This window comes from Pseudopodoces humilis, chromosome 8 (genome assembly GCF_049639895.1).
Source record: "Pseudopodoces humilis isolate 2021_Gansu_Grassland_sample_001 chromosome 8, ASM4963989v1, whole genome shotgun sequence".
NCBI lineage: Eukaryota > Metazoa > Chordata > Aves > Passeriformes > Paridae > Pseudopodoces > Pseudopodoces humilis.
In genome coordinates this window covers 144,569-160,204 of record NC_142207.1, presented here as the reverse complement: position 1 = coordinate 160,204, position 15,636 = coordinate 144,569, and the positions used below count along the sequence as shown (strand labels likewise).

The 15,636-nt window shown below is 37.5% G+C and overlaps 1 protein-coding gene across 16 annotated transcripts in view; it reads right to left on the bottom strand.

Moving 5' to 3' along the window:
• BAZ2B (bromodomain adjacent to zinc finger domain 2B) overlaps positions 1-15,636 on the bottom strand; it is a 114,487-nt gene that overhangs the window by 12,490 nt on the left and 86,361 nt on the right. For all 16 annotated transcript variants that reach the window (XM_088058757.1, XM_088058749.1, XM_014249498.2 and 13 more), the window contains 8 exons: positions 15,307-15,372; positions 12,709-12,849; positions 11,695-11,949; positions 10,720-10,934; positions 9,235-9,309; positions 3,217-3,460; positions 1,575-1,637; positions 206-350 (listed from right to left, as the gene is read on the bottom strand). In XM_088058757.1, the coding sequence (XP_087914883.1) occupies positions 206-350; positions 1,575-1,637; positions 3,217-3,460; positions 9,235-9,309; positions 10,720-10,934; positions 11,695-11,949; positions 12,709-12,849; positions 15,307-15,372 (1,204 nt within the window). The remainder of the gene's footprint in view (positions 1-205; positions 351-1,574; positions 1,638-3,216; positions 3,461-9,234; positions 9,310-10,719; positions 10,935-11,694; positions 11,950-12,708; positions 12,850-15,306; positions 15,373-15,636) is intronic.

Here is a 15,636-nt window from a genome sequence, read left to right as displayed (position 1 = left end):
TTCAGAAAGAGTCAAAAAACTGTGCAGGTAGGTAAAAGCATAACATGCAGAACAACTGAAAACTTCCAAAATACCAATCCTCATTTTTAAAAGTATTACCTGATCTTTCATAACCAGACAGAGATACCAAAGAACCACATGAGTGGAGAGCTCTACTGACAGCATTTCTTGGCATTGTTTGCTACCATTCCTTTATGGCTCTTACCTTCACCACTTTCCATGCCTTCTACAAAAATACCACCACACTGGGGCAGGATCCAGTAGCGACGCCTGTAACGGTCCTGACCAAACATCATTGAACGCAAACAGTGCGAAGCTTCAAATAACTTCTTTCTGTACTGGCTTTGTTGCTATTTTAAAAAAGGAGAGCATTATAAATCAGTGGGGGAAAAAAAAAATCTCATCATTACAGAAAATAATATCTGGTTGCCAGCCTGAACAGAAGTTCAAGGGTCAGACAAGGAGGTCTTCTCAGAGATTTGGGATAGTGATGTGTCTGTGTGTTGTGATAGTCTACTCACCATCGCTGCCTTGATGATTTTACTTACAAAGCTCCCTTTAAAAAAAAAATCAATTAAAACACTCCTTGGCTCAGCCTAGGTTTATCAGTTTTCCTCTAAAAACACACTGCAATGGTGCACCTTGTCTTTTTATCCCTGACTCACAAAAAGAAATGGATTGAAGAAAGATTTCATTGCACAAAAGCAGCTGAAATCCTAACAATTACCCAGCATAAGCAAATGGTAAACAGAATCCTGAAGACAGACAGTGCAACTGCTGATGGAAGACTAATGAGGTATCTTGACTGTTCATAAAAAATGACAACAATACACAAAAATAAACTCTGTCTTTGAACTTAACACAGGTCTTTGAGGGGGGCCAACAAGAACTACAGTATGTTTATTCAGTTCTTGCTCTGCTAAATTGATGCTGCTGGGAGTCAAGTGGAATCCTGGACTGTTAATTTACTGCAATGAACATGAACATGAGAAAAACGAACATAAAATTTTAAATGAAAAATTTTCTAATAGGAACAATAAAAACATGGACCATGAGGACCTCTAACTGCAGCATTACATCTTTCTCATTTACACTTCTCTTCCTATTCTATTTCTGCTTATTCCAAAATGTGAAGCCCAGACAGCTCTGTATTGGCTTGGAGCACAACTGCAGAAATCAGCATGGAAAGGAGGGCATGAGAACCACAATCCATTGTATAAATGAAGCCATTGATTCTCATATAAAAAATTTGTCATCACTTTCTAAGATCAACAAACAGGAATATATGAAGTAGATCTGGGTAAAAATTAGATTACTTTTTGTTCTCTGAAGTGCAAATATATTATCAACTATTACTATTAACTGCCTTTTGAGTGACCTTCACTTAGTGCCACCAGACTGAACTCACAGTTCAGGTGTCATGAATCCAGTCATCATTCATACTTTCACAGAACAAGAGTAGATACTTATTTCAATTTATATTAAGTTGGAGCATTAAAAATTATGTTTAATATTTTAACTCATGACACCCAGTGATCACATTCGTAGTAGAAAAAACAGTAACGATCTCTCACCTTTGTCAGTTTCTCGATCTGCTTCTCTAGTTCTTCAACACTTACTGCCTGGTCCCCGTCATCCTATAATCACCAAATACACTGTTACACTAAATTTATTTCAGAATGAAATCATACTACTATGTCTTATCATAATTACAGAAAAAAGATGTAAGAGAAAAGAGGAAAATACTAAAGAGGAAAAAAAAAGCTTTCAAATTATGTGCTTTGTGCAATATATTTCACTAGCAACAACGTAACTGAAAAGAGGATACACTTTGAATATTTTTCAACCACCCCAGATGTGGACAAAGCTCATGTTTGCTGAAAACTGGAAGTAACTCAGTTTGTGTATGAACAGAATTTAATCTTTTTAGATAGTCAAAATAAATGTTTCTCATGCATGAAATAATGGCATCTCTTAAAATCCTATCAGTAAGTCTTTGTTCAGTCCAAAATTTCCATTTTATTTCAATGTCTACATGAAATTGTAGAGCCACTTTAAATTATAACTCTGCTATAAAAGTTACAGCATCAATCCTGCTGGTTTATGAAGAGGAATGCACTCATGATTAAGGCTCTGATTGCCTTCTTGCCTGTTTAAAAATGAGAGTCTTTTCCATTATGAGAGTTTTAATTTAGTTGAAGAAAATCTTTGGAGATAATGGTAAGATTCCAAAAGAATATGGCCAAAATCATCTACACCATAAGATACAGGTCTTGTATTTCTTGGCTCCATAAAAGCGTACCAAAGTAAAGCCTTCTGAAATACCTCATAGAATACAAATGCAATGGAACATCTGGGAGATCAGAAAATGAATTTCTGTACAGTTACTGGAATTTTGTCTATGAAATGCCCAGTGCACCAACACAGGAGACTGTACAAAAGGGAAAAGGATTAAGGGATGGACTTGAGATTAGTAATCTAAATATTATTATTTTTTAATTCTGAGTTATTTTTAAGAACTTTGAGATGTTTCTCTAAGGTAGTCTCTTAAATTTGTATGAATTCTAATACTTGAAGTAAATCCAGAATAACAGCACAAAGAGTTATTCCTACTCTAGAAATTAAGTGGGCTTCTAAGTAAGGGTGTATGCAAAGTTCACATATGTTAGATACACGCATTGTTCAAGCAGTCTTAAACATCTTCAAACCTTGCATGAATGGATCGTTTTCTGGCAAACAGAAAACACCCAGTGCAACACCAAGTGCTTTAAAACGTAGTATTTTCTATTGCTTGTGCCTGTATCAGGTTCTATCCAGTGGAATCCTGTGCATTTCCATTAAAAATCAGCTCAACAAGGTAAAAATCTTTCAGTGATACTTCCTGTATTGTATCCCACACTGATGAACAAAATTGTTTATCATCTCGTGATCAAATACAGTCAGGCAGTGACTACCTGGGGGAAGTTGTGAAAAAATACACAGGAAGATCACTCAAGCTTCACAATAGAGAAGGTTAAACGTAACTTTATTGTTCTGTTTTTTAGTTAACAAAATAATAAAAACTAATAAAAGTTTTAAAACATTGGAGGCATGTTATTCTTCCCTCCTTTTTATGGTAACATTTTGAGGAAACAGTGCCATATTGCAGAAAAACAGAAGGAAAACAAGTTTTAGCTTATTTGCAAATGAAGTTTCACTATACTGAGAATTCCCCACCTCATCCTCACAAACTTCTGCCTTCTTTCCTTTTTTATCATCTTTGTCCTCTTCATCCTCATCATCCTCATCTGCCTGATCATCGCTGTCATCATCATCGTCATCGTCGTAGTCACTGTCCCCTGCCTTCCGCCGGCGCTTGCGGCCGGGCGTGGGTGTCTCCAAGGAATGGGGCTCCTCGCCTCCGTCCCCGCTCACCGCGGCATCTCTTTTACCCGTTTTCTTGGCATGAATGATTCTAAGCCTTGGAACACATGAGAAAGGGTGAAATAACAGATTATGTCTGTGCCACAAACATACCTCTCTTCTTATGAGACTGAAAGAAAATCATATAGTTCAGATTTAAGTTAGAACTTCTGATCTATCGTAACACTGTTTTCTCAGTATTTATTGTCACTAGTCAACAGAAAAACTGAGGTTATAAAACCCTTACAACTCGTGGTTCCGTTCTGAATAGACTTTGTTTCTCCCAGGTCAATTTTACTGTGTAACTGTTGAGAAGAAATGAAACACAGGAGCAATTTTGAGAAGTCAGAAAAGATGATACAGAAGAAAGAACCATTTCAACTTCTTCATCTTTTATTCAATGCATTTAAAAACATGATGACAAAATACCTGTCTCTGAGCCAGGGAGGAAAAGGCAAAAATCCTCACTTGCAAGTATGAAATTATATGTATTGCATGGCAACAGCAAGGTTGGTATAGTGTCTTTTTTTTTTTTTTTTCCTTATTTTTATGAACTTCAATTATTATTTAACTTTAGTCCTTTAGCTGAACTTTTTATTCTAAGATACACTTTTTTTCTGGGGAATATTAGTTACCTCAACTACTAAAGATTACTCAAACTGTCATTTTTCCTTTTATGAAAGAAAAAGGAAACTTACATACCAGTTATTATGGTTGTAGTAGACCTCCTTCTTCTATAAAACCCCTATAAGACAAGATTCCACACAGCAAAAATTACAGTTCCACCTATCAGGGAGCTTGCAGGCAAACATGCTGAACCACAGGAGGTGTAAATAGCCAGGCTGAACCAATCACTTATCACGCAGACCAAAAACGCAACTGGACTTAGAAGAGATTCATAAACGTGTAGAAAAGACAAAGATTTTGTAAGAGATGACTGAAGAAGGTAGGATGGGAAAAGCAGAACAGTAACGACAAACACAATTACCAGGACGTAATTTTTCCTTGTCGTACTCCTCTCTCTTCCCATCCTACAGAACAATATTCCATACAGCAAGTGGCTACAAGTACAATGAGTGCTGTCCAAGTATTGGCTCCAGGGAACACTGACAAATGGATCAGCCTTCTAAAATGCTAGATAACCAGAGCCAGTTCTCAGCAGCACAGACTGAAATGAAGGTATCACTGTTCAACTGGGAACAGCACATTTTTAGAAAAAGACTGTTAGCAAAGAAATCATCAAGGGGACTTGAAAACTGATGGGCTTTGTTTTTTTTGGTGTGGTTTTGTTGTTGTTTTGGGTTGGGTTTTTTTGCATTGGTTAATCCACTGGAGAATTTATAAAGTTTTATACATTTATTTTTTCCGTATCAAGCGGATGTTTACCTTTTTTAGTGATTTAAAATATCTTACCCCCCCCCCAAAAAATAATCTCAGGCCTTTCAGTGATTTTGGAAGCAAGTAACATTTTCAGGTATGGTGCAAAAGCCCTCAGTCTCACTGAGCATCAATACGACTCAGGCTATTTATTGACTAAGTTTTTTAGAAAACTGATTTCTTCTTTATGAGGATAACTTCAAGCCTCTTTGTGTGGATTGGAAATTCTTGCCAATACATAGGAATTAACTAAAAATCAAAATCACTAGTCAATGACTGGATTAACCGCAGCAGCACGGGATGATTTTAGAGACAATTTACATACACTAAGATAATCTTGAAGACAATTCAGTAATAAAGCTGGCAAGTGAATGTTCAATGACCTGCCAACACCTCTTTCATACACCTAAAGGGAATCAGAAGAAACAAAAAAGGCTGATTTTGCTGAAAGCAAAAATAAAGATGCAATGCTGTCAAGCACTAAAGGAAGCTTGCATGATACTGCAAATTATCAAGCATGCAAATGAACCAAAGATGCTCTCCTTTGGTAGCGTCACAAGCAGAAGGAGGCAGCAGCCTCTACTCTGCACAGAGGCAGAAACCAGTGCCAGCATAACTTTAAAAAGGTTTAGTTACTTCAGGAAGCAGCATGATTTTTCTGTTGCTACCTACACATAAGGCTCACCGAGAGAAGAAAACCCTCACTTAGGAAACTGTTCTGTCTTTCTCACTTTCAGGTATGGACCAAACTTGCATCTGCAACTGCTGAGAGAATTATAGCCTACTGGCCTATAAAAAGAGTGGGTGGCTCATCAGAGAACCAGATGATTGACTTAAGCCTGCTCTAATCTGACCTATAATTCTTACTAAATAGATCAGGGAAGGAAAATTCACTTTCTGACTCAGTTTTCATGCCTTCCCCATAATTTCTGCATGTAAGTATCAGGTAGTACCAAGGCAAAGAAATTCTCAAGTTCTGAAGTTCTTTTAATATACTTCTAACATATTTCACTTTGTGTCTCAAAAATGGAAGTTTGGCAAATCAGTATTATCATTTTCTACCCAAACTCAGGGTGTAATTTCTCCCCTTAGTGATGCTGTTTTTTACATACCATAATCATTTAAGAGTCGAAATGGTTTAATTCAACAGAAATTAACTTACACAGAGCATACCATAACACTGGCATGTTAAAAGAACACTGTTGCAGTGAAAAACTTGTTTCAAGTCCTGTAAAAAACTGAATTATTACGTAATGCTTTAAGAGGTTGTATTTCATTTTTATTCTGTTTGTCTTGGGGTGACTTTATGATACTGGTATCCCCAATCGTCTGGTTTATGTTATATATTAAGTTCTGCACCTTTAAGACTGGCTCTGAGAACAAGAGAGGGGGAAGAAGAAGCGCGCAGTTTGTGTTAAGGAAAAACATCACTCCCACACATCCCGCTCCTGGACTGTGGTGTCTGCAGCACGGACAGACAGCGGGACAGAGCTTCTCTCTGGATTTTAGTTAGTTCTAGCTAGCTGAGGCAGAGGAGTTCCCTGGACCTTTGTTTTTTTTCTTTTTTTTCCCTTTTTTTTTTTCTTGGATCTGTGCAAGCCTGCTCTGGACTGAACACCCAGCCAAACCCCGGGAGCTCACGCCTGTGGCCCACCGGGGCCTGGGCCTCGGCACTTTCCAGCGCCAGAGGGACTGATAAGAACCTGAGCGAGCCGAGCTATACCACATGAAAAGGACTTTTTCTTCCTAGATTTGCCATCCCATCGAACAGCAAGAGGTTTTATTATTTAGTATTATTCAATTTCTGTTAAATAAACAGCTTTTTCCACTTCTCTCCAAGGAATTTTTTTCCTTTCCCGGACCAGTTGGTGGAGAGGGGGCATTTCCCTGGGGAAATCCCATTTGGAGTTTTCCTCCCTAATTTGCCCTGAACTAGGACACTGTTTTACGTTGATCTGGCTACAAGAGATGCCGAAGAGAAGACAGGTAATGGAAAAGGAGATGCTGAGACTTTGATCATCTAGTTAAAAAATCACAATCATCTCAGGTGAGAGTCTGACCACAGCTGTCATGCAGGAAGCACAAAGAAAGATGACTTGATCATATGAGACAGGTGCCTTTACAAAAAAAGAGATTAACAGCAGGATTCACATCTAAATGTGATAGAGAAGGAATCATATGCAACCTCTCATTGACCATCAGCTAAGCAGAAACAGTCCAGGCAGTTCAGAACTCAATTTCCAGCCACTGATATTACACTTACTAAGATTCTTGAGGGAAGGAGGAGAAAAGGAAGGAAGAGTGGGGGAAAGGGTGAGAGGGAAAGCATCCCTTAAAACAAAATAACAATGATTCTGCTTTCCAACCAGGGATTTTACTGTTGCTCATTTGCATCTGTCAAGAACAGGCTTTTGTATTTATTTTTTCCCTCCTCCCCAGCTGAGAAGCTTATGTCATTAAAAAGTGAGAACATAAGCACAAAAATAATCCTTCATTGAACATATTCTACGAAAAAGAGAAATCTTTTCTCATCCTCCTTGGATATACTTGCAGTCAGCCTGGACACAGTGGTTTGAGGACTAACGACAGTGAACACTGGCCAACCAGGCTGAGATTAAATAAATCCATTCCTCAGCCTCCATTATTCATCCCCTATACACTTCCTTCAGCAGGGACACATGCTGAGGGGCACATAAAGCTCTGTAGGCATGTGAAAAGAGATCACAGCTGCTGATCGCACAGCGAATACTCAACTAACCAGGTATTCCCATGAAAAATTGTTTGGGATTGGGATGCTTAAAAATTAGACCAAGATGTGAATGGATGGGGAAGATAACATGCAAGAATGAAGTCTGGAAGCAGAAAAAAATAGCAAAAAGAAGACTGAACTGTAAACATTTCTTTTCAGAGAAGCCCCAGAATAGTTTTAAGGGTTTATGGAAAACACAATTGACATAAAAAAAAGAAGAAAACATTGTTTAAATTGATTGAAGAAGGCTCTTCTAGAACCTTCTTGGAATTCATCAGAAAAAGTGGAAAATTCAAAACTTCTGAATCAAAGACTGAGAGAGATTAATCAAGCCCAGTGAATTCAAAGAAGCAGAAGAGCAACATTTCTGAGCTCTGCTGCAATATTTGCACTCAAAAATAGGAGAGCACTACTGGAACCCAAAATCCACACAAGGGGAAAAAAACAGGAAATGGATTGTGAAAAGTAGGAGGAGTCTGGGATTTCAGGATATGATGCTCAGTACTTGACAGGGAAGAAATGAGAGATTATAAGGAAAAGGGAAGATCCTACATCTACAAGTACTTACAGTTTGATGGAGGGAGAGAAAGACTAAGCAGGCCCTAAAAAGACAAAGATGGGGAAGGGTCCCAGTTTGCTAACGGCAAGTTGGCTGCACCAGAACTTCAAAAACACTCCTTAAACTATATCCCAAAGAGGGGATAAAGATGAAGACAGGAAAAAAGTATCTGTGTAATCCTAAAGGTTAAAATACATTAACTCTGTGCAGACTGGGATTTGCAGTACTAGTAGAGAATTTCTTTTTACTGGTCTAATTTTTTCCTCTACCTCCCTCTTGTCCTTCTTCTTCACTTCTTTCCTTCTTCCTTCTGAGATACATTAAAGGGAAAAAATGGAGACATAAGATTAGAAACAAAAGTACCTAAAGCAAGGTCTAAGAAAGGATTTACCATTCCTAGCAAGAGGTAAAGATGAGAAAGAAAAAAAAAAAAAAGGCAGAGTCTGGCTATGCATTTTTACCCCCTGTGATTCGTAACTTTATGCCGTCCAGCTTCCTGATAGTTGGAGCCAGTATGTTTGCTGTATGGAATTTTGTCTTGTAGGATGGGAGAACAGTGAATATGAAACTGACAACCCTTAAGAAGTTCCAATTTTACCTTAAACAGAAATATAAAAAATATCAAAAATACCTCAAAATTTGCATTCTACATATGAACCCTAGCTATAGGGAACAACGTGACATTGACAGATGAGACACACTAAGATAACATAAATTAGCAAAATTTGATGGGCAGTTGTATGAAAATCACGTTGTCTTAAAATGCCTTTCAGAATGAACACTGGGAATTATGGTAGGTCCAAATAAACTTTGATTACATCAATAGCAATTTTATGGCTCCTTTAATATTCCAATTAAAAAGCTTTTCGTTTCCTCCAAAGAACACAAAATTAGACTTGACTTTGCTCCAATTCTGAGAGACACCAACCCTCTGAATCTCATGCATCTTTAATAGACTGTAAAAGACTGGTGTTGCAACATTCTAAATCCACATCTGTCTTAATTAAGCAATTTTATTACTAATTTCTTGGTAAACCTGTAACTTTGTCAGCTGATTTTGTGGTTAGAACCAATTCCCTATATAGCAATGTATGTGAACAAAGGCAGAAAAGCAAAATATTGTAATATGTAAGGAAATGGAACTTACTTCCGAAGTTTGCCTTCAACCATCCATTTATCTCTCCTTAAGTTTGACATATAATCAATGTTTTTATCAATTTCACTGTCAAAGATGAAAATAATCCATTAACTGTGAACTTATGTATCTTTTTTCTGACAGACATTTACATATAGACACTCTTCCCTCAAATAACTGTCTTGGAGTAATCATTAAAATTCAAAATAAATCATTTTAAAGCTAGGAAATCACAATACTAGGGATGCCAATGTAGCACACAGATGTATTTATGTCAGTCTTTATCCCCAGTATCACCTCAGGTTTCCTTCCACAAGAAGCATGTCATTCAACATTTTTCACAGTTCTAGTTCAGTACCAAGCCTCCAAATGTCTTTGCCACAAATCACATAGCCCTGTACTGAAAAAATAATTACCACTAGTACATCTGAGGTATTCTGCCTAGGATCCCTGGGATCTACAATCCAACATTCACTTTTCACTGCAGAAACTGAAGAACCAAAAGAAGGGCTTCAGTGTAGTCACTGTCTGCACACCTACTTTTTAGACATCCTGGCATCAACAATTCAGTGGATTATAGTTGTTTATATGCTCAAAATATAGAAACTCAAAGTCTGAGTGAACATTTCTACGAATAAGACCTAACAGTCATCTGCAACAAGAGGAAATTTCTTTCTATGATGAATTTGACTGATACACATGAACCTTCTTGCACAGCTGAGGCACAGCACTTGCACTCCCCACTTCTGCTGTTTTTCAGCTTCAGTAAACCTGAAGCATCTCTTCCATTCCTGCCTTACATAACCCTGATTAACTTCTGCAGCACAGTGTACCCAACCCAGCAAAATACACCGGGAAACAAAGCAGCACTCAATTAGGTGATGAAATACTTGACCACAGAAAGTCAGTCTGTGGAAGAACAGGCGTCCCAGAAACTGGGAATTCTTAACTTTTTATTGCACATTGGTAGGTTTTGACAAGTTGTTGAACATAGAGGGGATTTAAAATTATGAAATGCTATACTGACCACAAATGCAACATACACCTTCTTGAATTACTGTGATGATACATCAAGCTTGCCACCTCACCTTATGACCCTATTTAAAGTATCTGGACAACAAACATCTTCAAAAAACAAAAGGAAAAAAAGGGAAAACAGCGTATTGCAGAAGCCTCATACAACTCTTCTAAATTATTCCCTAGGATACCTACTAAATTTCTTCGTAATCAATTTCATCTTTTATTCCAAAAATTGCTAGAGAAATTTTGGTTCAAGCTTTGAAAACAAAACTACAGACCAAACATAGAAAAGTTCTATTCTTCCATCATATCAACAGTACATAAAGGTAAGAAGTAGTAACTCAACCGATTTCAGTTTTCATTGTAAGAAAAACCTAAGTAGTCCTCCTGTAACAGAATACAGTGAATACACAGTATTTCTGAGCTACAGCATTTTTATAATTTTATTTTTACACACCTGTCTGGGACAAATCTTACCTTACTACACTTTTGCTGCATGCTAACTCATTGACCAGAAAAGCAAGTACTGATGCTTTCTGAGCTGGAGAATGTGCCTGAAAAGCTTTTGTCTTCAAGCTCTCTGTCAGCTCTGTTTGCCCACAGTGAGCCTCCATGAAAATCTGCAGAACCTCAGACACATTATCTCGATTGATACCAACGTTCAGCAAGTGTTCCCCAAGAATAGTTTTAGCCTAAAAAGAACAAACACATTTCAAACAGTTATGTTTAAAAAACACCGTTTTTGTTTTTAGGCTACATTATTGTTTATAGAAGATGGTATGGGTTTGTTTGCATTTTTACATAAGGACTTCAAGCATTATTAGTTTTTTGAAACTATTCAAATGTAAATCTTAAATACAGTAACAAATCAGAATGTCTTCACCCCTACGTTTTTAAAATCTTATTAGAGATAATATTAGTAATAATTAAATGGATTACATGTAAAAAGACATAGTCCAACTGAAAATTGATGAATACTGCTTTGTACAATGATGCTATGAAGAGCTCCTGAGTGGACAAAAACTGTTTTGGCTTGAAAAAGAAGGCCAGTAAGAGTCACGAATGAATTGGGGTTTTGATGAAGTGACTTAGACAGCTGACCTTAGGGAAAGAAATAGCAAGATTCACTGAGAATATACATGAGGGTAAGAATGCAAAGGAATGGACAGAAAGGAATTAAAAGACATGGCCACAAATGTGACAGTGCCCTACAAAAGGTCCAAGTAAAAATGGGACGCATGTTCATGCGTAGAGAAAATGCACAGAAATATACCATGTCTGGAAAACGGGAGGGCTGATGGGACACAAAGTTTTGGAGTAATATTAGAACCATGACACTGAAGAAAAGAATTAGGAAAGAGAATGGAAATCCATGAGAGAGGTGTCAGAGACACATTATGAAGAATGCATTCATATATACAGGGTGTTTACTATGGGTTTTTTCTTTTTTACCTTGTATCCTGTACCAAGTCCAGGATCGCACACAGCCGCAGAGACAAGTTTCACAAGCAAGTCCTGTACTTCTCCCATGCTGTCCCCTATGTTGAGCAAACCCTCTTGAAGAACACTCAGGGAGGGAACATCTATGGTCACATCAAAGCCAAGAACTTTACCAAAGTTACGCAGGAACTGCACTACCATGAGACAATCTGAAAATGTGCTTCCATCAAGAACGAGGCCTGGGATGCGAGGCAGCTCTGGGAAAGGCTGGCAAGTAAAGAAAAAAAGTTAAAGAAAAAAAGTTAAAGATTCAGTAGCATATTTCAAAAGAATTTTTTTTGATAACTGGGAAATCTGTAGCTGGGAAAATTGACTGACACTTCCTTCTGACCTACAGCATAACCATGCTGGAAGGTACACGCAATAGGCAATCTGCACCCTTCATCCATTCAATGCTCAAACATATTTTAACTTTTCAAAATTACAGGAACCAAGAGATTAAGAAATACCAGGAGACACTGTAAGGATCTATTCTGAGCCAAATTACTGTAAAAGATGGTGTAAAATTCTTTAGGGGGGAAAAAGGGAAGCGATTTCTCTGGAACAGAGACTTTGAACCTGAGCTTTGTCAAGTCCTTACAGACAAGAACTAAGAACTTGGAAGACTGGGAAAGTAATTTTTTTGAGCAACAGCTTGTAAGAGTTGTCTAGATGACTATCTTAGTGCCTGTGTACGGAGACATGATGCATATTTCTGATATAAAAAAACCTGAGCAAAGAATTTTTTTGAAGCAATCATGCTTTTTGGGAAGCAGGCCTCCTTTAAACAAAAAGCTTTTAATTAACTAAACATATGCTACTGTGCAGTGTTCCAGTATCTTGTATTTGTATATATTTCAAATAGTTCTATAATTACCTCAATTAAAACTCGAATGCTTTGAGTGTGGTTGCAAGAAGAAGTTATTGACAGAATTATAAAATACACAAACAAGTAGCAAGAAAGTATGTCTATGTTGCTGCCATTACCTTCTGGTCTGCTAAGCACATATCCTCATTAGGTTTCTTTAGCTCCTTTGCCATTTCTAATTCCAATCTTCGCTGTTCCAGTTTACGTTCTTTATTTAATCTTTTTTCATCACGTTTCTCTTGCTTTAGCCTCTCTTTTTCCTTAAGAGAGTTAAAAGGGAAAAAAATAAACCCCAGATATTAAACTTACAAAGGAACAATCTAAGAATTTGGAAAGCACCACTTCTGCAACCTTAAAAATCACCACACCAATTAAGGAACCAGCATTAAAGTAAAGGGGAGGGGAAAACTAGAACAAAATCACTGAATTTGCAAAGCACTGTAAGATTCACGTTTTTCTCTCCTGTCCATGCAGACACAGGTTTCAAGTATCTTTGCAAAGAAAAGCTCTTTGAAATACCGTTTAAGAAAGATGACTGAGTGGTAATATGACAAAGAATTGCCACGCAAGACATCTGATTTTCAAGTCTGCTTACACCCCAGTATCATTAATCTGCACCTGCTACAGCAGAGACCACTCAAGAAACCTCTCTGAACAATACATGGTTTTAGAAGTCCCATAATACATAAACTAGATATGAATACCTTATAAAACATAACCAATCTTCTCAAACACGGGTAGCTTCCAGCCTTGAATGACACTTTGCATGCAACCTGAAACCAAACAGCCCTTCATGCACAACATATGCACAACAAGAACATGCGGATGTGAGAAGCCAAGCATCCATTATTTGTCTCTTCAACACCCTCCACAGTGGAGTCACACCAATACTACACCAACTCTGTAACACACCAAGACTAACTCTGAACCTGGAGCTCTCCTGGCCTTTCCCATCCCCGGTGCCAGGGGTTCTGCTGCCACATGTACATCACCAATCCCCTGTCCTGAAGGCCCAAGTCCCCACACATCTCTGTGCAACCAAGATCAAGTGTAAAATGTATGGAATCTGCCACAGATCAACACCACCTGTTCAGAGCACAGAACTGTGCATATAAACACACACTTATGTGTGTGTGCCACCACTCAAGGACCTGATACAATACAAAGCTGAAGATACTGTATGTGCTTTTCACCTGTGGACACAGAAGGGCTAAAGAACCAAGCCAAGATGCTTCCCGTTACTCAGAACCACTCCCTACTATTCTGTTAGTTTAAGAGGTCACTCTAATCTCTTCCATTTACTACCACCATATTTTGCAACAATAAGAGAGTATGGGCACTAGTAAGTCAGGGTTCAGCTGCATTTGTAGATCACTATTAACCACTGATTTCTCTGTAGAGCTGCGGCAGGCCCCATGATTTTTAACTCTTCCTTTTGATTCTGTAAGGATAACTACCAGACCACTAGTGACATCTATGAATAACCACTGTGGGTGCACAGACATCATGACTTCTACAGTCTTAAGTGGATTTTATGCAAGATCGAGTTTCACATTAGATACAAAGAACATGTTTGTTCTTTGTATCTAACATGTTTCTTTGTTGAACAGCAAATTTACACTGGCAGAAAAAAAGGCAGTGACATTCAGAACTACCCATCTGCCCACCTGCTTGTTACTCTACAGCTGTATAACCATCCTCCATACTGCAAACGCTGGCCCTCTTTATCTACACTGAATCATAAGTGATATCTTGTCTGGAAAAATCACAACACACTAAAACAGCATACAAAATCCCTAACTTGACTTTAAAATGAAAAATGCCCTTTGATTTGCTTCTTAAAGTGGTTTATTGCCTTTTATCTTAGTCTATGTCAATGTCTCATGGCCAACTGGAATTGCCCTTGTTTTTGCCAATTTGAAACACTCTACAACAGAAGAAAACAAGAGCTGTATATATGGATATTTATGTGGGAACAGTAATCTACAGGTATGACTAAAACTGAAAACTTTAGCTGCACTACGTTTCATAAATCTATTCAAAGTTTTCTTTTACTGGTTGAAATAAACACTGTTCTATTTCCATTAGAGTAAGACTATAATCAGAGTACTGGATCAGTCTAAATGACCATTTAGCCTGGTATCCTGATTTCCAACAGTGGAATGGGTGCTTAAGGTACCATCTTCCTCCATTTCCTTGTACTGAAGTATTATTCAGTTTTTCTTGGGTTTGGTCAGTCATTTTTATTGAAATTTGTAAATACATCCTAGAGAAACGTTTTAACAATTTCCTTAACAACTACTTGCTATAAGGATGGTCATCTTATTTCAATATCTTCATTATCTGCACTTTTTTTACAAAAGTCTCAGGATACAAACATAAAAAAAGTCTCAGGATATAGAAATACTTAAGAAGTAAAACAAAAAGCAAATTAGTAACTATGGGGGTTTTGTATTTTACTTATGTTTCCTCTCAAAAACATCCAGAACTCTCAAAACTGTGCAATCTGTGCCAGTGTTCAACCAACTCCTTCCAAGTACAAAAGCTTTAAGTTTGAACAGAACTTCCTATATTTCAATTTGTGCCTAATGCTTCTTGTCATACTGCTGCAATGTACACAAATTAAATTATACATAATTTAAAAATATACTGCTCTTCTACAGATGATTGCAGAATGAAACTATGAAAAATTCAAACTTCCAGAGGTTAATACTCACTTCTGCTTTTTTACGTGCTTCCATGGCTTTCATAAGCATCATATGCTGTCTTCTCCGTTCCCGTTCCTATTGAAGCAGGTAATATTAGAACAAAACTAAACCACATTTTCAAATCAGCAAAAAAAGCCAGGTAACAAATTTAGCATTAATAGACAAGTCACAGTAAATACTAAATATAGGACAAGAATGGCCAAGTCTGTGCATGTTTTAGTTCAGGTTTAGAAAGCAAATACAGGAACAATCAAAAGCAAAAAAGGTAAAGCAATGAACATGGAGACAGTGTAAAAAAGAAGCATACAGATTTACTTATGGTCAGTTGTGATGCTCCTT